Here is a 25,060-nt window from a genome sequence, read left to right as displayed (position 1 = left end):
TTTTATGAGCAGTCATCTGAAACAAAGCACTCATGTAAGTAAGAAACGTCACCTGACAGAAAGGTTGACAACACCACCACCAACAACAACAAGAACAACTACAACCACAACAACACAAGAACAACATATTAAAGAACATATAAAATAATTCCCAAAATATTTCCAAAAGTATTCCAAATCTTTTTGGAAATATATTAATGTATTTCCAAAAATATTTAAACAAAAAAAACTATCTATCTATCTATCTATCTATCTATCTATCTATCTATCTATCTATCTATCTATCTATCTATCTATCTATCTATCATCTATCTATCTATCTATCTATCTATCTATCTATCTATCTATCTATCTATAATGTGTGTGTGTGTGTACTTGCCAATTTATTAAAAACATATTTACAAAAATATATTTCCAAACTTAATAAAAATATATATCCAGAAATATACTTCACAAATTATTTAAAATATATTTTCAAAAATATATATGCTAAAATGTTAAAATTAATTTTCTAAAACTTATTTCCCAAAAATAATAAAAACATATTCCTTAAATGTTATTATTAAAAATATTAAAATGTTATAATACATACAAAAATGAATATGTTATAAAACAACAATGTGTGTAATTTTACTTTATTATAGTTGTTTTGTACAATTGTTAACTAGTCTCAATACAGTACGTGGATGACAGAAATGTTAAAATGTTACTTTAAAACAGGGACTTTATGGGTAATAAAGGTTTTTAGAATCATCTTTTATTGTCATGAACATGCATGCATGCACGCACACGAAATTTGTTCTCTGCATTTAACCCATCACAGTGAACACATACACATGTTAGTGGAACACACTGGAGCAGGGGGCATTTTGTGTCATGTTTAACTAACTACATTATTTCATCTGGGGAAACATTTTTGGAATTAGAATAATGTGATGGAAATGAAGCCTGGTTGGAGGAATCATAGTAAATATGCAACACAAAAGGTGCATCTAATCTCTGCAAACATCAATGTGAAAGAGATGTTTCATAATGAATACTTGTCAAACCAGCTCCATTCTTCTATCTATCTATCTATCTATCTATCTATCTATCTATCTATCTATCTATCTATCTATCTATCTATCTATCTATCTATCTATCTATCTATCTATCTATCTATCTATCTATCTATCTATCTATCTATCTATAATGTGTGTGTGTGTGTGTGTGTACTTGCCAATTTATTAAAAACATATTTACAAAAATATATTTCCAAACTTAATAAAAATATATATCCAGAAATATACTTCACAAATTATTTAAAATATATTTTCAAAAATATATATGCTAAAATGTTAAAATTAATTTTCTAAAACTTATTTCCCAAAAATAATAAAAACATATTCCTTAAATGTTATTATTAAAAATATTAAAATGTTATAATACATACAAAAATGAATATGTTATAAAACAACAATGTGTGTAATTTTACTTTATTATAGTTGTTTTGTACAATTGTTAACTAGTCTCAATACAGTACGTGGATGACAGAAATGTTAAAATGTTACTTTAAAACAGGGACTTTATGGGTAATAAAGGTTTTGTGTCATGTTTAACTAACTACATTATTTCATCTGGGGAAACATTTTTGGAATTAGAATAATGTGATGGAAATGAAGCCTGGTTGGAGGAATCATAGTAAATATGCAACACAAAAGGTGCATCTAATCTCTGCAAACATCAATGTGAAAGAGATGTTTCATAATGAATACTTGTCAAACCAGCTCCATTCTACTGGACTTACCTGACTTGCTCTCCAATAAAAACAACGGTAACATTATGGCGGTTCATGTCCCACACAGATGAGCATCATTAAAAAAAATCACCCTCAAAAATCCACTGAGAGTTGCAAATATCCAATTGATATTCTTTGCACTCTTGCAGTCTGACACACACACACAGAAAGGGCATGCTTGATCACAATGAAACACTGCTGTGTGCAACCCAATGTGAAGGTCAATGGAGTCTTTGTCATTATTGTCCTCTGCTATGTAATCAACCACTGCCCCTCGTTATGTGCTTTCGGAGTATTCCAAGGAAACATGCACAATCCTATTTTGTTTCTCCCCCCTGACACCTTGTTGCCCGCCCTTCCGAGCAGCGTTCCCACTTTAGTGTCAGGCAGAAGTTGACTCATTCGGAGGGGAATCCAGTAAAACGGTGTGTAGACTTCTTATATCCACTGTACCATTATGCACTATGGTTATCATCACACTTGACCCCCTCTTGCCATCACTGGCACTTTTATGTGGTTACATCACCCCCCCGCCCCCCCAAAAAAGCCAAAGAAAAAGCTAAATATGAATGAAGCCATTGAGGTGAAGCTTTTGAGGCATACGTTCCAACCGATTTTGGTGTAAAACAGAACCACATTCAAAGAAAATAATTTAATAATTTACAAAACGGCGGCATGTTGGCCTACTGGTTAGCACATCTGCCTCACAGTGTGGAGTTTGCATGTTCTCCCTGTGCTTGCGTGGGTTTTCTCCGGGTACTGCGGTTTCCTCCCACATCCCAAAAACATGCGTGGTAGGTTGATTGAAGAAAGGGTGCACCCGACTCTCGCTCAGAGTTAGCTTGGATAGGCTCCAGCTCCCCCGTGATCCTAGTGAGAATAAGCGGTATGGAAAATGGATGGACATCATTTTGTACAGTCAGATTCTGTCTTTGTTAATCAATTGTTCCTGATGTTGTAGTTGCGTCGCTTGTCTGCCAGGGCGCAGCGTCGGCCACTTTTCTCCGCTGCTGGTTTGGAAACGCGCCAACGAAGAGCGTCACCGCTTCCTGGTCGTGACGCAGTTGTGACGTCAGAGGCGCGTCCCCTCCGCCGCCGCCGCGGCTTTGCTTGTGCAGTCTTCGCGGAGGTTAGCGCGACGGTTGGAAAAAGTTTTCCTCGGAGAAACGGCAACATTCCCGGATCTGGAAACCACCAAGTCTCGGCTCTGGATGTTCCAAGTGGAGAAAAGCCCTCGTTTGTCATTCCAGTTCGTCGTTTTCCGGATATCAGCGTGCTGTTTTTTTTTCCTTCTTCTTTTTGGTGCAACATTTTCTCAGCAACAGTTCGGAGTCTTTTCTCTCTCTCTCTTTTTTTAATTGATTATTTTATCAAATCTGGGATCACCTTCCCCTCTTCTCCACTCGTCCTGCAAGGCACATTAGAAGCATGGAGACGCTGAGGTAACAAGGTAAATGCCCACTTAATTACACACTGTTATTTCCTGTTTAGTTCACTTACTGTTGCAGTAAACTTGCTGCCATGACAACTTGATTACATTCTACACTATGTTGCAACCTGACAACTTTGCCATTGATTTGATTTTACACTCTTGCACAAAATATTGTCAAGTTTCCATCATGCTGTTGTTTACATACGACTGACATCCTTCTACGCGGCTAAGGTTAGCTTAAGTGGTAGCTCTTTAGTTTAATAAAATGTGTACAAACACACACACAGGTAAATTTTGACATTTTTAATTATTCATACATTGTATTTTTGAAGTTGGAATGCTAACTGGCAAGCAGCCGCTGTTCCGGTCTTGCAGTACCACCCTTTACCACAAGTGATGCTCATCAGCGCTCTGCGAAAATAAGAGGGATAAGAAAAACAAACGGTAGCTAGAGGCTAAATTGTGTGGCTGGTGTCATAAAAATGTAAAAATATCAAAACATGCAAACATATGTATCGCAAAGAGATGCTAATGAGACCATGGTGTTGTGTTCAGTCAGTCAAAACTAGAGCGTGAAGAAGATAAAGCGCTAGCTAAATGCAAATTTTTGTGTTGTATTACTGACAATACAAATGCATTTTATGTAGTATATAACTAGATATGGAAGTTGCCATGCTAACTGACTAGCGGCAGGCGTTTCCTTCTTGTAACACCACTCTTTACCACTAGAGGAGCTAACATGTCATTGATATTCTCAGCTAAACCGAGAGTGACGAAGAACAAGAGCTATCTGAATGCTAATTTGTGTCGTTGTTAGTGTTGGAACAATTAATCGATTATCAAAAATATTTTGATAATTGATTAATCGTTTAGAGAAATTGTTAAACTTATAACGTTTAGAGACATTGTTGAACTCGAAATTGTCCAAATTCTTGGAATTTCACCTCTCAACAGAACAGACGGACTATTTTTGCTTAATGAAAATAAGACATTTGCAAACATCTGCGATTGTCTGGTCTTGTAGTACCACTCTTTACCACTAGAGAGTCACCGGTTTTGTCCATCGCAGCAGCTAAAGTGAAGAGCTTGCTAGTTACTCATATCTAGCTGTTGTTGTATACACTGCAATTAGTATAGCTGATTGCTTATAAGTATTGTAACATGGCCAAATCACACACAGATAAACCATACTATACATAAAAGTACTGAAGTAATAATTTATAAATTTTGTTAATTTATCTTGAAGTTAGCATATCAACCGGATGATCCCAGTGTTTTTTATCGTCTTGATGCTTGTCTAGTGCTAGCTTCGACTTGGGCAGTATGGAGGGGGAAAATGAGTGCCTGTAAAGACAGCAAAAGAAATTAAACTTTTGGAGGCAGTGGTTTATATACTACAATATATGGGTGTGGCGCATGGACACTTCACAGAACAATAATATACCACCACTGCATCTACAAATTCACAGAGCAATTGAGTAAGTTCCGCTTATCAGAAACTAACGCTGTCTGTACAACCTGCAAAACTCAACGGAGGTCTGTTTACTTTTTGGTTTTGATGTGATAGCATGGGGTGGTGCAACGGCTCACTCTCAGACGCATATTCAGAAATAGCTCAAAAAAAGAGTTAGTTGGTTGTTTAATTTCACACTTGTTTGTGATTATTTGTATACAAATGATTTAAAAGGTACATTTTCAAAAGTCTGTGCCCTTTAAGTGAAGTTCTGGCATCGTAGAGCCACAGAAATGGGCTACTTGTCAAGACGCTTACTGCTGCTGTCAAAGGTTACGGTGACTCACAGGACCCTGAATGTTGAGTCAAAAGGCCTGGTTTTAGACGTTGCGTGGTTACAGTACAAAGCTGAAGCAAGTTTGCTTTGTGGGTGGGATGCGTTCACGCTATATCGCCTCATAGACAGACTCTATAGAATGGAGCTTAGTTGCACAATGTATATGGAGGAAGACGGCTTTGTTGTGACGCACCAAACTGAATCAAGACAGGAAACACAAACGCGCAGACCGGTTTTTTACTTTAGCCCGACGGCGTCTGAACCCTTTCAGGGCCCAGCCGAGGTCGCCCGTCCTTATCTGTGAGAGTTCAGAGGTTGAACCCCCGCATCCCCCCTGCCTCTGCCCGACCCCATGGAGAGGAAGTTGTCCCGATTGAGCTGTGTCTGCAATGGCTTGTTTGAGCGTAAAGACAATGCTGTCTACCGTGTGGGCGGCTGGATAGACAACACACACTTGCACGCCAACTTTGGACAAGTCTCGCTCGGGGCATCCTTGTTTTTCATCTAGGATTTTTAGGGATAATTAAAAGGCTGGATTCACCCTGCAAGTCCAAGTGCCTTATCCTGACTTTTTTTTCTTCTTCTAGAGGGAGCGTTGCCTGCGACAACACATGCAAGCATCTTCTAGTGGAAAAAAAATATGACATTAGACTCATTTTAAATTGCAAGACTAACTCAATGAGCTCTTTTCTCTTTATTCCTGAATTCAACAATTGACAGCCGCAAGCAGCATATCATGCACTGTCCTGAACAAAGAACCATATTTCTGTAACCGTTCCCACAGTTCAGTAATGAAATGCTAGTATAGTGCTTCTATTTTCCTATTTTTTGTTCTTGTTCCAGAATTCAGTTAAGCATAGCGATACATCCACTGTCTTTCCGTAACCAATCACTTACATTCATCTTCATCATCCACAGTTTGGAAATATGACCTTAGAATAGCGCTTCTATTCATCATCTTTTTTTGTTTTTTTTTGTTTTGGTCCTTTTCTTTTTTACCTCTTCGGTGTTTAGCGAGACATAGCAGCATATCATACACGTTCTTGAATAGATGAGTGTATTTCTGCAACCAGTCCTTTGTCGTATATAGTCGCCATCCACATTTGGTTAGTGAGATGCTAATGTAGCGCTTCTTTTTTCTCACCTTTTCCAGTAGCATCTCATGCACTGTCTTGAATAATGAAGTGTGTTTGCGTGTCCATTCCAGAGACAACACAGTTTGATCTTTTGATGCCAGCAGCAGTTTAAGCATAACAAACAATAAGTGAGATGGAAGTTTTTTTTGTTTTGTTTTTTAACAAATCTTGATGCATTGCTAAGGCTGTTTTTCTTTTCTTTTTTTTTCACTGCTGAAATGGAAAACTCTTGACTACTAAGAGCCCTAAGCCCCAAACTGCTTGACGGTAAAACAAACACGCTCTCTCTCTCTCTCTCCTGTTGCTGGACCACAGCTGTTTGACATTCTGTCTCGCCGCGAATGAATTGTCAGCACATAATGGAGATGACGGCTTAACTCCAGATCCCTCTCGGGGTGAGAATACAATTCTCCCCGATCCAACCGGCGGCGATGCTGTCGACTCTGGGCGAGAATTGGCTATTTTTAGTTCGTGTTGTGTGGCCAACGGTAATGGCCGAGAGATCTAGCTAGCTAATAGAGCCGCCATTTAGTCAGATGTGGATCCTTTTCCACTGTAGTCTCATTTCTGTAGCCTTATGAGTTATTGGTGTATTTACCACCCTGCCAAACATTTGTCACTTCAATTTGTCATTTTATTGTCTTCTGTACTTTATCGTGTTGTGGTCTTTTTGCCTCTCCCAAGGACGTGTTTTCAATGTGCATTTGTTACATTGCGGGATAAAGTACTTGATGGTTTTCCACTAAACCTTGTGGACTTTTGAGTACAGACCAATCATTTTTTGTCCAGGGGCCTTTGGCAGTGTAGTAGTTCACATAAATATGTAAGTGTGTGGGTGGATTTAAGTGTCTTTGTAAGGCGCACACATAAGAAATGCTACACCATAGAATACAAAGACGAGCTACAGAGACGTTTACACAACTTTTATGCAAAATTCGGTATTAATAATTTCAATTTAAAATGGTAGTACTGACCGTTTAAAATATTTCATGATTTATTGGTAAACGACCTCGGCTTTATTCATTTTCATTCTTATGCAACAGAGCAGCGGGCGGTGCGAAGGCCCATTACATGAATTGTCTTTTTGGGGATCACAGCATTCCCAATAATTAAACTTTAAAACATTTTTTGTGCAAGTGTGTGTATCTTAGTGTATTTAAGGGGTCATAATGCACTCTGAGGCACCCTTGAAGTTAGAAAAAGAGTTGTTGACACAAAATTTGGTGGACATTTCTATCAACCTGTCAACCATTTTGGGCAAATTTTAGGTCTGGGGCAAACTCCTACCAGGGTATTTGTCCAAATGAGCCCCAATCAGAATGTATCTTTTAGGGCTGCGACGATGAATCAAATAACTTGATTAATTTGATTACCAAAAAAGGTCGACGCAAAATCTCTGCCTCGAAGCTTCGTAGGTATCATTTTCCCACACGCACTAATGTTACTGCAGACTCATGCACCACTGCAGTCAGAAAAAGGGGTAATGTGTACCACAACAGCACCTCTATGATCACCAAGGTAACACATAAATGTTAGCTAATTTAATGTAGCCTAGGATCACTACTTAGAACGTATTGTAATGCCCTCGCAAGTAGTCAAGGACACAGGTGCTGGTGCACTTTCTTTATTGAACAAATTGTGAAAAAAGCAAACATAATAAGCACATTCATACACAAACTGCTGATGGCCACAACTCACGCGGAGTCACTCAACACACAGAATGGCTAATGGGTTAAGCATTTAACAGTCAGCCAACTCTATACTCTCATTCGCTGACGCCCACGGCACTCACCAGGCCATGCCCCATCTTTTAAAGCCATTCACACACTGAAAAGTTAGTCTACTGTAGAACGTGAGGATGGCGAGTGGCAACCCCGAGTAGACAAAAATAACTGCACCTCACTTGCATGTTTTTGTTTATTAATGTAAAATAAATTTGTATGCGATTACTCGATCAATTGCTGGGGTCATCAGTGGAACACTAATATCTTAGATAGTGATGCAAAATTGCAAAGCCTCTTTGACTATGCCAGCTAAGGTGGGCAGAGCATGGTGTCAAAGTTTGATGATCATTTGGAGGATTAACCATGGAAAAGAGGACACAAGGGCCTGTTCATTGCTCTTCACAGCTCTGATTAGAATTGTTTTGGCCTAAAAACTGAGGGACAGTTGTAAGTTTCCAGAAGACATTCTACAGGGGAGTCGAGCTCGTGTCTGACAAGGCCTCCTGCAGGGTGACATTCTCCCATCCGCACACCTCGAGGCGTGGTGCGCCTCCCTTCCCAGAACCTGCCAGCTGGTGACTCATGCAGGGCGACCACAGCGCAGCACAGTCTTGGCCGTCGCTCAGTGGACGGACGGACAGACGGATGCACTAATGGACGGACGGGACACCCCCACCACTGACCTTTTGTTTTTCTTAAAGGAGCCAGTCACCGAACTGTCTCGCTAAATAATCACTCCTCCGCTTCCTGGCCCTGTTGCAACTCCTCGTCCGCCGGGGGTTGTGGCCGCCGTCCCCTCGATGACTTCATCCGCTGTTGATGGTTTTTATTTTGGAAACCACATTTAACACCCCGCCATGACTTGCTTGCGTCCACAGTGTGAGCACATGAAGACCTCTTTATGGTCACAGTCTTAGAATCGTATTTAAACAGTCCTCTTCATCATGCTGTTCACCTCTTGTCATCATGAGACCAAGCAACATATAACATGTTTCCATCAGTATTCCAGTGACAACACTATCAAATCTTGTGATGGCAGCGACTATTTGTCTGCAGATTTTTGCAAATTTTGGTTGCAATGTATCTCTCCCCCTTATTCCTTAGTTTTGCACGGGATAGTCCAAAGCAACGTGTCATGTACTATCTCAGAAGAGGCATGTCTCTCTGACTTTTCCAATGACGTTTATCCTCACTGTCCAAAATTCAATCCTGTGACGCAAATATTGAGAGGCGTGTTTGCATCACCATTCCAGACTTTGGGAGGGATGGCAGCAACTATTTATGATTTTGCAGGTTTCAAATCAAATCTTCTCCTTATTCCATAATTTGGCAAGAGAAAGCCGAAAGCAGCATATCTTCATCTGTCATCTTTACTTATCAGAGTGAGAATGTGACTTCATTGTAGAACATCTTTTGGTCTACAGATTTTGCACATTTTCGGGCTCCACTGTCGTTTCATTACTGCAACCAGCATGTCATGCACTGTCTTGAAGAGGTGGGTTTCTGTGATGTTTACAGTGACAGCACAGTTCGATCTTGTGATGCCAGCAACCACTTGTCTGCAGATTTTTGCAAATTATGGTCCTAATGTATTCCCCCTGTTCCTGAACTTGGCGAAAGATAGCGGCATATCATGCACTCTCTTGAATAAAGAGGCGTGTTTCTGTAATCGTTCCAGTGACATTCATAACTCACCGTGCACAGTTTCATCACGTGACACCAGCAGAGAACCGTGATTTTTCTGCAGATATAGTTGCAAGCAGTATATAATGCATTCTCTTGACTAAAACGTGTTTCCATCACTATCACAGCGCCAGCACAGTTTGATCTTTTGATTTGTCTGCTGGTTTTTGCACAGTTGGGATTCAAAATATTCTTCCTCCTCCTTATTCCTGAGTTTGGTGTGGGACAGTCGTGAGCAACATATCATGCACTCTCTTGAATAAAGAGTCGTGTTTCCGTGACCATTCCAGTGGCATTCATCTTCACCAGGCACGATTCAAGGAGAAGGACATGGACATCCTTATTCCTGAGTTTAGTGAGGCATATCCGTAAGAAGCATATCATGTATTATCTAACCCTAAATCTGACTAAAGACACGCCATTCCGTGACCGTTCTCCCATGCCTGAAACAGATTTTTGCAGTCGATGGTGTACAGTCAATCCAGATTGTTGAAAAATAAGGCAATCACGACAAGTCGTTGTGCATTTTCTCTACAGCTGCTCCTTTAACAGCTATTCACAGCCACACAATTTAAAGATCCATAACTCATGATGAGTGCATCATCGCCTGCAGGAACCCCTTCAGGAGTCTTGATAGTTGCTCCCTGTTGATTTGTTTGTTTGTGCAACTGTTGTCAAGTGCAGTCAGAGGCCGTTTTTCACCTGGCTACATGCAGGGTTGTGTTATTAGAAGTGGACAGTCCCATTTTAATTTTGTGTCCAGCATCAGATTAACTGCAGTTTTGCAGCCAAATTTCGCTGCAATGTGGTGGGGCCAAAACAAACTGTTTTTGTGGAAAATCCTTATAGCGTTGGGGGATGTTTTTTGGCAGAAGTCTGCACTCTTTTCCGTCAGCAGGATTACGCAAAACCTCGCTTCTCTTTGTAGAACTCCCGGCTGAGGATTATTGTGAAAGCTGTCGAAGACACTTCCAGTCATTCAAAACGGCACAGCCAGAATTTTGATGGAGAACCCTGAGTGACTTTTTCAGGGAAGAGAGTCTCTGTGTGTTCAGTGAGGAAAAGCAGATCAAGCTGAATGGCAGCTGACATTAAAAAGGTTGGCAGGGATCATTGTTATGTTTCCCGAAGTCAGTGTGAATGAGTCCCAATTGGAAGTAGGTAACCTAGACAGGTTGATGACTTTTTTTGCCTATGTGGAGCATGGCGTCAAAGTTTGTTGATCATTTGGAGGGTGTGAGGTTTCGGTTCAATGCTGTTTGCAGCCTTAATTGGAATTGTATCTCGCTTGTTTGTTAAAAAAAAAGAAAAAAAGACCGTGTAATCTTGCTAATACTCCAACAGACAAACTAATACCAGAAAGGTAAATACACCATTCACAAAAAGTTAGGGATTTTTTGGGTTTTCGGGTGAATTTTCTGGAGGAATCTAAAATGTGTTATAACCTTTACAGGTGAACTTAAATTGAGCTTCTCTAAATTTTTAAGTGCACATATCCAACTGTTCCGTGTTTGAGTAGTTTTTGCATTTTGTTCCCTAACAAGGAGCTGAATGGCAAAATTCACAACAATTGTTTGATCCATGAATCAACCAATACGTCCTTGTTTAATTAGAATTGGTGTTTGTACAGTCCTCTTCATCATGCTGTTCACATTTGACACCATGAAACCAAGACAACACCTAACGATTGATCAACAGTACCTCGCAATTGCGGGGCTTCAAACAAGATGTTCTCAAAGGGAAGTGACCACTGAGCTCACAGTGTCATCAGCAGGTTGCAACAGAGAGAGACAGACTCAGAGTCACAGAAAGACATACAAGTGTCTTCGGAAATAAAAGACAAAAACAACAACAAAAACACCTGTTGTTAATTTTGCCATTCAGCTTCTATTTCAAGAACAGCACACTGTGCAAAAAAATACTGAAACATTCAATAATTAGAGATTCACATTCAAAAGTTTAGCAAAAGTTCAGTTTACCTTTAAACGTTATAATGCATTTTAGACTAATCCTGAAATTTCACCTGAAAGCTGAATTAACCTCTTTTTCTGAGTAGTGTTTTTGCAGATGTGTTATGGTTTCTTTTGCAGCATTGTGTATATTAGAGGGATCCCCACATATCCGTCCGAAGTCGATCTAATTTCTTTGGGACTCCGCGAGGATGATGTCAGACATGAGATCATGCCGTTCACACCGCAAAGCAGCTGCAGAGAAAACCTTTCACCTCTCAAGTCTCCAGAGAGAGAGAGTGAGAGAGAGAGGAGGGAGTTCCCCTGTTTGGATAGTGACGCAACGTAACTGAAAGACGTTAGCATGGATGGGCTGTGACTTCCCTTTAATCGGAGTCTTAAAAATACGACTGGAGCGGGAGGTTTTTGGTCTTTGTCCGACATCAAAGCCGGACCTCTTCTTCATGTTTTGAAATTGCGCCACAGGTTGGACCTCATGAATATTTACGAGTACGGAGGCTGTGCCACCCCACCCCCCCAAGCCCCTGGGAGGACTCACCGCCTCGAGAGCGACCTGTAGTCACCCAAGAAGCAGCACTGGCTCGCCAAGAAGTGTGATCGGCATTTGGATGGTGATCAGTGGGCACCACAAGGCTGGCATCACGCTGGGCTATGGGTTTGGAGGGGTGGAGAAACAGATGGGCCATCTGGTGACTCGCTGGCATCGGACAGGTGCGACTAGCATCAACAGAGCGGACCGTGCAGTGTTCCGAGACCACCTGCCCTACTATGACTCTTTCACGTGTAGTCAGAAGCGCCGTTGACACGTTTATCAAGGTCTGACTCGAGGAAAAAAAGGACAGTGGTCAGTGTTGTCCAAGTTATTTAGAAATTGTAATGCGCGACATTTCCAAGTAATTACAGTGGGTGTTCAATTTAAGACAGACTTATGTCCCTTTGGTGCTTATGCAATCTAAATTTGCACACAAGTCAGACCGTAACTAACCCAAGGACCCCCTGTACAAACCACAAAAGTTGCTCAATAAAAGGCTCGAATAGCTTAGGGTCGACATTGGGGCAATCTGATGGAACACACAGTAGGCCCAAAAAAATCCAATATATTGGAAACGACGCATGTTTTGAATGACAAAAGGAATCGCTATGTTGTTTCGAACTAGTTCCATATTTTGTTATTTGACTGAATGATGCAACTGCTTTTACCTGCCATTCGAAAGATGGTACAGGGGGTCCTCAGTTTACAATGGTGTTCCATTCCTACGGTGGCGACATAACCCCAATTTTCTTTGTAAATCGAAACGCCCTGTAGTCTATCACTAACCTATGCTAATGCAGTAGTAAAGTCATTATTAGAGTAAATACACCAATATTTCTGCATCTTACTGAGTCACTTACAGCAGTAGTGGAAGAAGTACTGTTTCTCATTGTTTGTTTCTACATGACTGTGTTATAAGGCCTACTGGTGGCCAAGGTGGGCACACCAGATGGAGCAGCACAATGAATGGAATTACAGCATTAAATCATGATGCACAAACAGATTATTGGCATTTCCATTCATTTCAATGGGGAAAGATCATTTAAGATACAAGTGATTTTAGTTACGGACGTGGTCATGAAACAAATTAACTCATATCTCAAGGCACCACTGTAATTATATTACGATATCATAATTTATAATTTGCAGTCCCCTAAAAGTGTTGTCATCTGTGTCCTTAGAGTATCGGTGCTTAGTATCGGAGCATTTTTACGGGTACAGAGGACTGTACAGATGTGTGTGTATATGTGTATATATATATATATATATATATATATATATATATATATATATATATATATATATATATATATATATATATGTGTGTGTGTGTGTAATTGTGACATCGATATTGCACTATGGAGTACCCGAAGAAAATCCATGGAAACACAGGAATAATATACAAACTCCACAAAGGAAGGCCAGTGCTAACATTTAACCCAAATTCTCAGAACATCAGAACTTTGGAAAAAAAAAAAACAACACTCTTTGCATCACACATTTTAAGATTAGGTGTTAAAATGAAACAAAAGTGACTATAGGTGTATTTTCACCAAATTTTCAGGTCCACTGTGCGACTATTTCCATCTCTGTTTCTCTTATTTACAATATTACATGAGCCACTAAGCTAATAGCTATTATTATTCTAATCTGCCATGATTATCGTGCTCCAGTTGCAGATGTTTTGCACTTCCATACAGCCCTTCACTATGTTGCTGTTTGGTCGTTTTTTTGTTGTTGTTTCCACACACACAAATACACAACTTTAAAACATGTGCACACTGGGGACATAGAAACACACATTGGTGGAAAAAGAGACAGACAATCTGGCGGAGGGTGGCTATTAGTCTCACTGCACGCTTTCTTTGGATAATTACACCATCCAATATATATGTCTGCCTGTCTATAGAAGTACTCTTGTCTATACTTTGCTTCTGAACTGCTTGTAATGGAGATGGCACATTTTTGGTCCTTGGAATTTTTGAATTTTATCACATGGACGAAAGTATTGCGACACCTATTGATCAAGACTCAGGACAAGATAAAAAAATTTTTATGGGGTTGTAAGATTTTTATAGTGGCATTTGTACAGTATCAGTTTTACAACCCTAAATAACAACAGCCTTTTCTTATTGTGTGCTTTAAAGATGCGACCGTATCCCTACTCACAGCTGTATCCTGACATAACCAATAGCAATAAACGCACTGTTATCTGCGACAGCGAGCCTCGCTTTTTCCATCAACAAAAGCGCAATACAGGTTTTTCTCATTTAAAAAAAAAAAAGGAAACAATGCAAAGTCAATAGTTTTTTAATCCTAGAGCACCATCATATAACCTTTTTGTTGTAATGTTTTAAGTAGCATTTTAACACTCTTGTAACAATATGGAGGGTTGTTTGTGCCAAAATTAAATACCTGTTGATGTAACAGTAATTCAATTAAATTAAATAATCGACTGTAATATATCAAATTATTTATTTCAAGACTATTTTAGTGATTTAATGACCTTTTTTGATGATTGAATGACATGATTATTTCATAGAATTTGTAATAATTTAATGCAATGGTAACCTTTGTTTTTATTTTATGGCATTTAAAAACTGTTTTTAAATGTTTGTTAGAATATGCTATGCAATTGGCTGGTGACCAGTGGTCTGGCCCAACTTCCTCCTACATTTGAAAAACATGCGTGTGTGGTTAATTGAAGACTTTAATTTGCCAATTGGTGTGAATGAGGGCATGAATGTTTGTTTGCTAGAACATCTGAACTTCATTTGGGGTTAATCAGAGGCACTTATAGTGGCAGGTGCGTGCTGACTTTTTTAATGTGATTGATTAATTCACACATCTCAGTTATAAGGTATGCAGACTTGTGTAATCACATTATTTGAGTTATTTTTACTTCCCCTCTCAAAGATTTTAAAGAATGCAATTGAGTTGTGCAGTTTATAGCTCACATTAGTTGTGGAAAATGTTTTAAAATTATCTATCTTGATCTTTTTGTTTTATGGAACAAAAAATTAGCATTTGTTTACCGGGTGTTTAGACTTTTTTTTGTATGTGCCCTGCAATTGGCTGGCTACAATGCTAGGGAGTATCTCGCCTCTCACCCCAAAGTCAGCTTGGATAGGCTCCAGCTCATCTACCACCGTAGTGAAGACAACGCTGTAGAAAATGGGTAGATTCTTATCATCACACCTTTTGTCTGGGTCATCACCAGTACCTGTCTTCTGCAGTGGTTCGTTTTTTCGTCCCTCTCGGAATACCGGAGCAATGCGTGCATGTCACTGTGACAACCTTAGGCGGGAGTGTCGTAGGGAGGGAGGGTAGGAAAGGGCTTGGAAACAATATCAAAGACGGCGCAAGACCGCTGGCTCTCGGAAACCACGAAGACTTGAGGGTATTCACAGGATTCCGCAACCAGCTTGGCTGTCAAAAAGGATACGTGGCTCTCAGGAGAGCGTCCCTGGTTAAATAACGATTAAATGCCAATCTGGTGGAAAGTGCGGAAAGTACCACCTGCGTCCTGTTTTCACAATCGTCGAAAACACACTTCTCGTTTACATGCGCGTGTGTGTGTGCTGAAAAAGTGTTTCTATTTTGCAGGGTGAAGTGTCCGCCGCCGGCCGAGAGAAGTTGAGCTCCGCGCTCGAGTTCAACAGGGCCACTTCCTGATGATGACAGTAAACATGGGTGAGTGGCGGTGCACGAGCGGGAGCGCACCTTCCTCACACTTCCTCTGGCGGGAGAAAAGAAAACAACTCACAAAAAAGTGCGCAACCGGGAGCTCCAGATGGCCCGTTTTGTTTTACGACATTCTTTTATGAAATGTTCCCTCCGTTTTATACACTTTATAAGACTGTACACTGTGTGGGTGTATTTCCACTATTTAGACCAGGGGTCCCCAAACCGTTTCCTGTGAGGGCCACATAACTTTTCCCTTCTCTGATGGGGGGGGCCAGGGTCAGTTTGTAACAGAAAAAGTGTGACGATCGCAGGGGTGCCTAAACATAAATATTTATTGTTTTCCAGAAAGCAACACATAACCAAATATTAATAACCCTTTCCGGGATCTTCACAGAAAAAAAAGTCAGGAAATACGTACAAATGTATTCTGCTGAGCTAACAGGCCACCTTTTAGCTTTGAGAGTTTGTTTGCTCGCATTTGGCCTTGCAAGCTATCATACTTGTCTTTGTGACAGGATTCATAGTGTCGGCGCAGATTGTACTCTTTGAATACCGCCTCTCGACAGATAAGACAAACAGCCTTTTCTTTACATTGAACAAATAATAATAATTGTTTGTCCACTGCAGGTTAAATGCCCAGCATTCTGAATCAATTTTTCTCTTTCCTAACCTTTAAGCCATTATTCTGTTCTATTTGACAGTGGCCAGTCTAGGATTTTTTTTCTGGGGCGGGGGGTTCAGGTAGGGGCACAGATTGCAGAAGGGTGGAATGGAATGTCACGTTCTATTCGTGTATTAGTCTCGATCGCGTGGCCAGACTGGAAAAAAAATAAATCATAATGCGTCTCTGGTATTGTTCAGAGGGCCGGGCCAAATGTGGAGGCGGGCCTTATACGGCCCGTGGGCCGTAGTTTGGGGACCACTGATTTAGACAATAAAGCACTGAAATAATCAGATCAATATCTTTTGTCCAAGCAGACTAAACCTAGCATGTTTTGGATCTGCCTTGTTTCCACAGATGACGGTCTCCAAAATGGACCCCGACAGCCCAGGAACTTACAAGGTCAGTTTTCTGCATTTCATCACACAGTGGCCGCGTCCCTCGAAGGCTGGATTTACACTGCAGGTCCAAGTGCCCAATTCCCATTTAATCTCTATTTAATGCCAACACTTGCGATTCGTATCTCAAATAAACTTTTCACATTGAAATGAATGGAAATGAGATTAATCCATTCTAGCCGCTCCCCCTAAAAAAACAAAATTATTTTTAATAAGAAAAATAGGACTCTATAGTATTGTGCTGTATTAAAATATACAATAAGAACTTAATAAAGTAAAATGTAAAGAATTAAGTTTTTGCAATGTTTTTTCACTACTTCACTTCACTTCTGCTGAACTTAATCCTTGTTACTATTTTGGCTTTTTTGCGACACTCCCTCTCACATTTTTCGATGATGTCATGCTTTAAATTAATTTATATCATCGGTGCTTCTCCGCTCTCACTTTCTTAGGACCCATGCTTGGAAAAAATACATTTGGCAAAATACCTGCACAAAAAAAAAAAATGGAAAATGCGAGCACAAAACACAACAGATACCTACCTGCACTTTAGCTGTGAGGCAATCAGCATGAACTGATCGTGGCCAGATGTTGTGAGGTTGGCTGCCACCACAGAATTTAGTGTACATGTCAACTGAAGGACCCATGCCTGAAAATTAAAAGGAAATGGGCTAATTTTGTTTGAAGCAGCCAGTTTGAGTGAATTTCAGTGCTTTGGCAAACACCTACCCTGTAATTCACCCAAATAGTTCAGAATCAGAACCAGGTACACGCGACAGATGGGCGTCGGTAAATTGGGAAGCTTCTCTTGACTATCCTATCTAATGTGGACAGAGCATGGTGTCAAAACTTTATGCTATCATTTGGAGGTTTAGTTATGAAAAAGGGGGTGCAAGGGCCCTGGAAAGAAAGGGGGGGGGGGGGGGGGGGGAATGAGCCCCTGACACCAGTTTCACCAATCAACACGAAATTGAGTAAACATGTTTATCATAGCAGGATGCATGCAAAAATCTCAAGGACGTGGCCTGATTCCAATCTGGATCCCATGTGTGTGTGTGTGTGTGTGTGTGTGTGTGTGTGTGTGTGTGTGTGTGTGTGTGTTTCATTTATTCACTTGAAACATGCAGTGTAAATCCAGCCAAGCGTTTTGTGTAATCAACAATGAAAATGGTTCATTTCACATATTTTTACATTAACGAGGTTTTAACATGTTTTTGCTCTGGAATAATTGTGAATTATCCTTCTTTGAAGCATTTTTATTGAGAGAGAATTCTTTTTTGTTTGTTTATCCCAGTTTTGGATAATTGCACACGATCCAAGTATAGGCAGTTATCGTTCACACACACACACACACACACACACACACACACACACACACAGTCACATGCACATGAGTTAACTGCTGAGCCCCATATGAACTCTGTTGGTAACCAAAACAGCAGCACCCACCGATGCATGTGAGCAGTGTCTCTTAGTGTTGAGTCTTACTGCATGTTCTGTGTTATTCAAGGCAAATTTGTGTTATGCGGAGACGCCATCGTTTGTGATGATTAGCGTTCCACGTTCCAGTTGACAACACGACGTGAGGGCGCTCCGCAATGTTGTGTGCGTCCATGTTCATGTAGCATGTGTACACAATAGTAATTTCTATAGTTTCGGTAGCTTTGTAGTACGTACAAAATCAATACAAACTATTCTCTTAGTTCTTGTCAGCATTCAAGCAAGTCAGTCAGTCAGTTTAAGAGCAGGGGTAGGCAATGTGATTTCCCTAGGAAAACCCCCGTTCTGAACCCCCAGCCCCCTCTGCCACGACAATATATGAATAGAGGATTAACTATGTTCACATTCTCTTTTTAAATCAGAGCCTTTCTTGTTAGTCAAACTTTAACTTCTCAAACACGCTACTGTCAGTTTTTTGCAAGCTGGAAGTTTTCTGGGACCACATTTTTGATGGTGCGTTGCCTCGTGTAGTTGCTGTGTGTGTGTGTGTGTGTGTTATGTGTGTGTGTGTGTGTGTGTGTGCATGCATGCATGCATGTGTTTGCGCGCGAGCTTGTGTGTGTGGAAACGAAGTTAGTACAAGTTTGTCTCCGGCTGCTAATCCTGCCGGATGCCTATGCCATGATGTGTCACTCGGCACCAGGAAATCCCCTCAATGTCTTTATTCAGACTCTCGCGTGCACACATACACACACACACACACTTAGTTTTGCTTGTCACAGCTCTGTTAAATCTTTACGCCGCCGTTTTTGCATGCGACTTCGATGGTGAAATGAAAGCAAACAGCAAACACTCATACAGCAGCATATACTGTCGCTACCATGAGAAGCTAACATCTCAGTCCCCATCTTAACTCCTTCAAATTGACTCAAATGCACGTGGTAAAATGTTGACTAAAATAACACATGCAAAACACTACCTTTGATCATAAGTGACAAAGCAAATGGCATCATATAGCCAATTGTCGCGAGAAGCTAACATTGCAGTCTGTGTGTCTATTGTTTTTTCAAACAGCACAAACAGATGGACTCAAGTGGACAGCATCAGTCACAGAAGAGTCAAATCCAAGTCCTTTGTTCACAATAAAATAAGAAAAAGGTCCTGTGAGGACACATTTTGGTCAAACTCCCATTTTTTTTACAAGCTTTAATGTTTGTTTGAAAAAGTCCCTTATACTTTATTAGGTCTTTTTTTCCAGTTTATCCTAGATAGAAGCCTGGGAAAAAAGGAGTTGCAGAGCAATGATGCAATGCCTAAGCAATCGACCTCCATTGTATAATGTTGCTTGCTGGGAGCCCCTTGCTGTAATGCTGGTCGAGATTTTACCCAAACACCGGAGAAACAGCATCAGAATTCATGTGCAATACAGTACATCGAAAGAGCAGTCGGGTCACATTGACACTGCCGTTCCTTGGCAGCGATATCGCCCCCCCAGCGTTCCTCTGGGCTGGCGGTTAGCCTTGGCGAGTCGGCTCCTCATTTATATGCAAAACGAAAACACGCAACAAAGACGAAACGTGATGTTCATGCCTGTAAACATATTTTACTTGTAAAACGTATAAAACATTAGGCACCATATACAGCACAGGTGTCAGATTCAAGGTTCGGGGGCAAGATCCGGCCCGTCACATTGTTTTATGTTGCCCGTTAAAGCAAATCATGTGTGTCTACTTTATTTCTTGCTGAAATCTGTACCAAAATTGCAAGTTGGCTTCATTTTTAATAACGTTGGGATATTACGACCTTTTTTGTTACCACACCTCTTTTTAAAAATTTATTTTACAGTAGTTGAACAAACTATTTTGCTTGACTTCGGATTTCATTAATATTATTCATTCATTTGTTGCCTATGTGTAATAATATGATGAGGTGATAGTTTCACAGTCATCACAGCCCTTTGACAAAAATGAGTTTGACACCCCTGATACAGTATTCAATTAGGACTGGACTATCATGCTTGTATGGACATTGCCTCATTTTCATAACATAAAAGAATTAAAAAAAAAAAATAATGTTTTCCAAGTCACCCCGCCCCCAAAATTAGTCTCTTTCCTACTTATTAGTCTTTTTTGGGGGGGGAGACAAAATCTTACTAACTTCAATTTTACGTTGTTTTTCTTACAGGCTATGTTAAGTCATTTCATTGCGATTGAAGCATTTTTCTATGAAAAAAGGTTAGTGAAAACCTAAGCTAAGCTAAGTCTCAGGCTCCACTCTGTGTTCTGTTTCGTATGGATATGGACTTAGAGCCATAGATCCATTTTTCCCAGACTTACAAGAATATAAAACAGTAGTGCCGCCAAAATAAAGTCTATTTGATACAAATTTCTGTGATTTATTTTTGAACAAAATGTTACTGGACGGTATGTTATGTCATTTGAAACCAGTGAGATTCCTGGGGTTTGGACTAGTTGTCATGGATATTAATGTTGTACTTTCTCAAAAAACAAACACAAATGGTTAACATTAGCATGAGAAGGTAACGTAGCTGCATCTTCACTCAGTGGTCTATCTTGTCAAAAGGATTTGCTTTTTGAAGTCTCCAGGGATGAACGTCCTTATTCCGAAAGATTTTCTGATTGAATTGATGGGAGGACATCCCGACGTTCCCAGACTTTCCCAAAGGCGATACCGTTTCTTTTCGGAAGTGTTGACAGCAAAGGGCAAACCGAACCGCGGCCCCCCCACCGTCGCCCTGTGAATGACGACGTTGTCCTCCCATTTCATCACTCGTGCGTTTCTTTAAAACGTGTTTCTGTAGACACACACAAGCGCACACATGCAGGCTTCTGTTGTTTGTTTTGTATCCTTGACTGCGAACACACAGTGTGGTGTGCGGTTCTCAGGCTGTAACAACACAGAGAGATGAACAGCGGCCAATGAGAAACAGAACAAAACTCTCTTAACTTCAGTGAAAAGTAATAAAGTAATAAAAGTCACGCCGTACATTTTTGAACATTAATGATCTAGTATGAAATGAACTCAACCATTATTGTTATGTAAAACATCACAAACACACACATGCAACACTTGGCATTTGGTATATGGCAACTATAGAGGCAAACGCAAGATGCTAATGTCGCAGTCTACGGTTTTACTCAATGCGCTTTCAGATGCACTCAAATACACGTTCACATATAACTGACATATAAAACACAGTTCTTTCAGAATGCAATTGACGAGCACATGTCTTCATATAGCCTGTTGGCGGTGAACGCGAGAAGCTAATGGCGCAGTCTACATCTTCGCTCTCTTGTTAAAGAAGGACTTAAATGCACGACAGCAGTCACCGATCATCTAAAATCTGAAACATATTTTCCCCAAGTGCCCATCCATGTCTTAGTGACTCAAAAAAACAAGATAAATCGTTAATTTCCTGAAGTGGAGTAATTTGTATTCAGGACAGACATAGTGACTCACTTCCTGACATGGTTCCAGTTAGACGTGCCGCTAGAGCCGTTGGCTTACATTGTAACTAGTTAGAATGTAACTGGCCCTCTGAGGTATGCCAGCTATGTCTTTGTGCTATCCCTTTTTCTTATTGCTATCTAATGCTTAAACAAGGAAAAGACATGCTAATCGCCTTTTTTCAATACAAGCAGCAAATTGCTACTACATCATTTCATGGTTTCTCTCAAAACAATGAAAACATGCTTGGTTAGTGTTTAAAGTAGGCATATGCGAGTACTGTTGATGAAACGGTGTTATGAGTTCATATCTTGATGATATTTACTAATGGTCGTGGCACAGGTCAAACCATTAGGTACACTTTTACATTCTGATGAGATCCAAAGTATTACAGAAAATAAATTAAAAGAAAATCTAAAAATATGACAAAAATACATACTTTATTAAACAATGTAAAAAATGCTTGGCAAAAATACAAATGTATTAGGAGATAACCTAAAACTCTAGGCAAAAATACAAAAATAGGGAAAATAAGAGAAATATTACACAAAACTATTTGGAAAGGTTTATTTGAGAAAACATACAAAAATATTAAAGTAAAAATCTATCCATCCATCTATCCGTCCATCATTTTCTTCTGCTTATCTGAAAAATAAAAAAAACTCTTAAGATTCATGGAAAAAAATCTTACAGCCATTTTTGAAAACAAAATATTTTCGACAGAAAATACAATGTTATCCTTTTTTCAATTAAAAACAGTATTACATGCACCCTAAGTCTGTGCTTTCACCCTTTTTATCGTGTTATTTTAGTAAATAACATGAAATTGTTGAGCCCAGTGTTTGTGCGGCACCCATATAGACATTTTTAAAGCTGCTACAATTAATTAATTAAACGGTACATTTACCAGTATCGCTATCCACTTAACTGCTCCGTTTGTCTGCATTTGCATGGATATCCCCCTTTTGTGTATCATGACCTCCTAGAGGGCCCCACCAATGCGTTGTGATTGTCTGGCCTTTTAATTAGAAAGAATGCGGTCTTTCCTGCTGTTGCTGTTGCACTGTACAGTGTGTGCGCTTGGTGTCTGAGCATCAACAAAGCTCCTCTTAAGATTATTAAGAGCACCACTGGCATAATTGCTTCTATTAAAGTCTTGTGCGTGTGAACATGGGAGAGTGCGGCTCGACGTGTGTGCTATTTTTGCAGCGGCAACAAAGGTTCAATGAATGAATTCTCATGCTTTGATAAAAACGTGTTGTTTTTAGGGCTGTATGTCAAAAAGTTAGACAAAAATAAAAAAATATTAAGGAATAGTACAAAACATTATACCAAAAAATATGAAGAATAAAGAATAAGAAATTAGTGAGAGAGAAATCAAAATTCATATGACAGTTGCCATCACTGGCACTTGCGTAATCTAACGAGCGCTCGAGCAAAAATGCTCAAATTATTACAGAAAACTCAAAAGAAATATACATAATATAAAGCTACACAAATATGAGATAAAAAAAATTGTCCAAATAATAATGAAAACATTACATACAAAATAAATATTGCAAACAATACAAAATATTAAATTAAAACAAATTATTTAAAATCTAAAAATTAAAATATTACTCAGAAATACAAAGCTACGAGAAAATAATACAAAATATTAGAGAAAAGTTACTAAAATATAAAATGAATAATACAAAAACATTTGGTTAAAAAAAACTACAACAATATTAAACAAAAGATACAATACTAAGGTATCGTAAAAAATTTTTTAATGAAAATGCAATGCTCCAAATACTACAGAAAGAAAATATCCAAATGATCCACAAATATGAGAAAATAATAATATACAAAATATTGTACAAAATATTGTCCAAAAAACACAAACTACTATACAAGAGATGTATCACTTTAACATACTTCCTCAACACCAATTAGTACTTTCCTTTTGAGCCAAGCCTTCTGGAATGTTAGGGAGTTACAGAAAGAGCGCACAAAACACGAAGTGGAGTTTTTAAGCAAATGGCTGAGCGCAGGTTCCACAGAAAAAAAATGTAAATAGTTGAATTCATCAAAAGTAAATAGGTGAAGGTTAACTGTAGAGCAAAACCAGATCATAATACCGACACATGATGGATGATAATTATCAGTTTACTAGCCTTTCGAAAGTGACTGCGTGGCTGTTGGTATTTGTACGTATGTGTCTTGTGTGGGAGGGCGGACTTTGAATGAGACACGCGATCATCATGAACAATAAAAACTTCCAAAACAGAAGTTACTCAATGCCAGAAATATGTCAAGGAGGGAAAGTCTTACCTGGATGACTCGCCCTGAAACTTTTGGGTTTTTGTTTGTTTGTGTGTGCATAAACAGTGAACTCCCATTCATAAGTGCCAGACTTCTCGGCTATAGTTGAAAATTCACGATATAGAGAGACCATGTCAATTTATACTTATAGTTTTACCCCTACCACATGCTTTAATCTGCAATCGAAAAGTATATCTGCAATCTAGCATGCAATAGGTGACCAGCAATATAGCGGGGGAACCCTCTTCAGTAATAGCAACTTATATGTCCTCTGGAGTACGATGTCGCGACTGTGTGTAACTCACCTGTTGTGCTTCCTTGCCCTCTTAGATGATGAAGAAGCACTCAATTCCATCATGAAGGACCTCGCAGCCCTGGGTTGCTGTTACACTCAGCACAACAGCCACAAGCCCAAGAGCAGAACCTTGCTGTACAAGCAGGTAATCAAGTCCAATCAACCAGGAAACCCTGTGATAAAACTTGAAGTGTTAGTTTTTTACCTTCTCACCAAATTTGGCAAGTCTTACAACGATATACTCCACAAACATGGCTGACACGCTTGCTGAAAACATTTCACAAAGACATGCTACCAAAATTGACATGCCACAAACATGGCTAAAATGCTACAATAAGAACAACATTCTACAAACACGGCTGACACTCTACTGAATACTGCCTTCCACAAAGATGGTGGACAAATTGTGAAACGAACAACATTCTACACACATGGCTGACATGTTTGTGATTGGGGAAAAAAAGTTATTTGTTAGTCCGCTTTTTTTACTGCAATAGTTAAAAATGATGCTCTCAGTAACCTTTTTTTTTTAGATTTAATGACTCTTTCCAAAGAAAGTGTGGAGCCAGAGATCAACTATAATGGTAAACTAACAGTGAGCAAGAAGAGTTTCGGGGGGCGGGCCTACACTTTCCTCTCAGCTAATTGGCCGCTCGCTCTCCTTGCGCTATGACCTCACGCAGACTTGCAGGCTCCTCTGGATTCCTACGCCTTCGGGTGACGCTTCTATAAATAGAACTGCTGCGATTGTGTCATGCTGCTG

The 25,060-nt window shown here is 39.7% G+C and overlaps 1 protein-coding gene across 1 annotated transcript in view; it reads left to right on the top strand.

Moving 5' to 3' along the window:
- The first annotated feature begins 2,890 nt into the window (after positions 1-2,890).
- Positions 2,891-25,060, top strand: part of map3k22 (mitogen-activated protein kinase kinase kinase 22) — a 48,435-nt gene continuing 26,265 nt past the window's right edge. Inside the window, exons 1-4 of the mRNA XM_061757931.1 lie at positions 2,891-3,227; positions 15,651-15,737; positions 16,750-16,794; positions 24,333-24,442. Of these exons, the coding sequence (XP_061613915.1) occupies positions 15,719-15,737; positions 16,750-16,794; positions 24,333-24,442 (174 nt within the window). The 5' untranslated portion in view covers positions 2,891-3,227; positions 15,651-15,718. The remainder of the gene's footprint in view (positions 3,228-15,650; positions 15,738-16,749; positions 16,795-24,332; positions 24,443-25,060) is intronic.

The sequence above is a fragment of the Phyllopteryx taeniolatus genome, chromosome 20 (assembly GCF_024500385.1).
Source record: "Phyllopteryx taeniolatus isolate TA_2022b chromosome 20, UOR_Ptae_1.2, whole genome shotgun sequence".
Taxonomy (NCBI): domain Eukaryota; kingdom Metazoa; phylum Chordata; class Actinopteri; order Syngnathiformes; family Syngnathidae; genus Phyllopteryx; species Phyllopteryx taeniolatus.
Note: the sequence above shows the minus strand (reverse complement) of the source record. Positions and strands in the feature narration are given on the sequence as shown.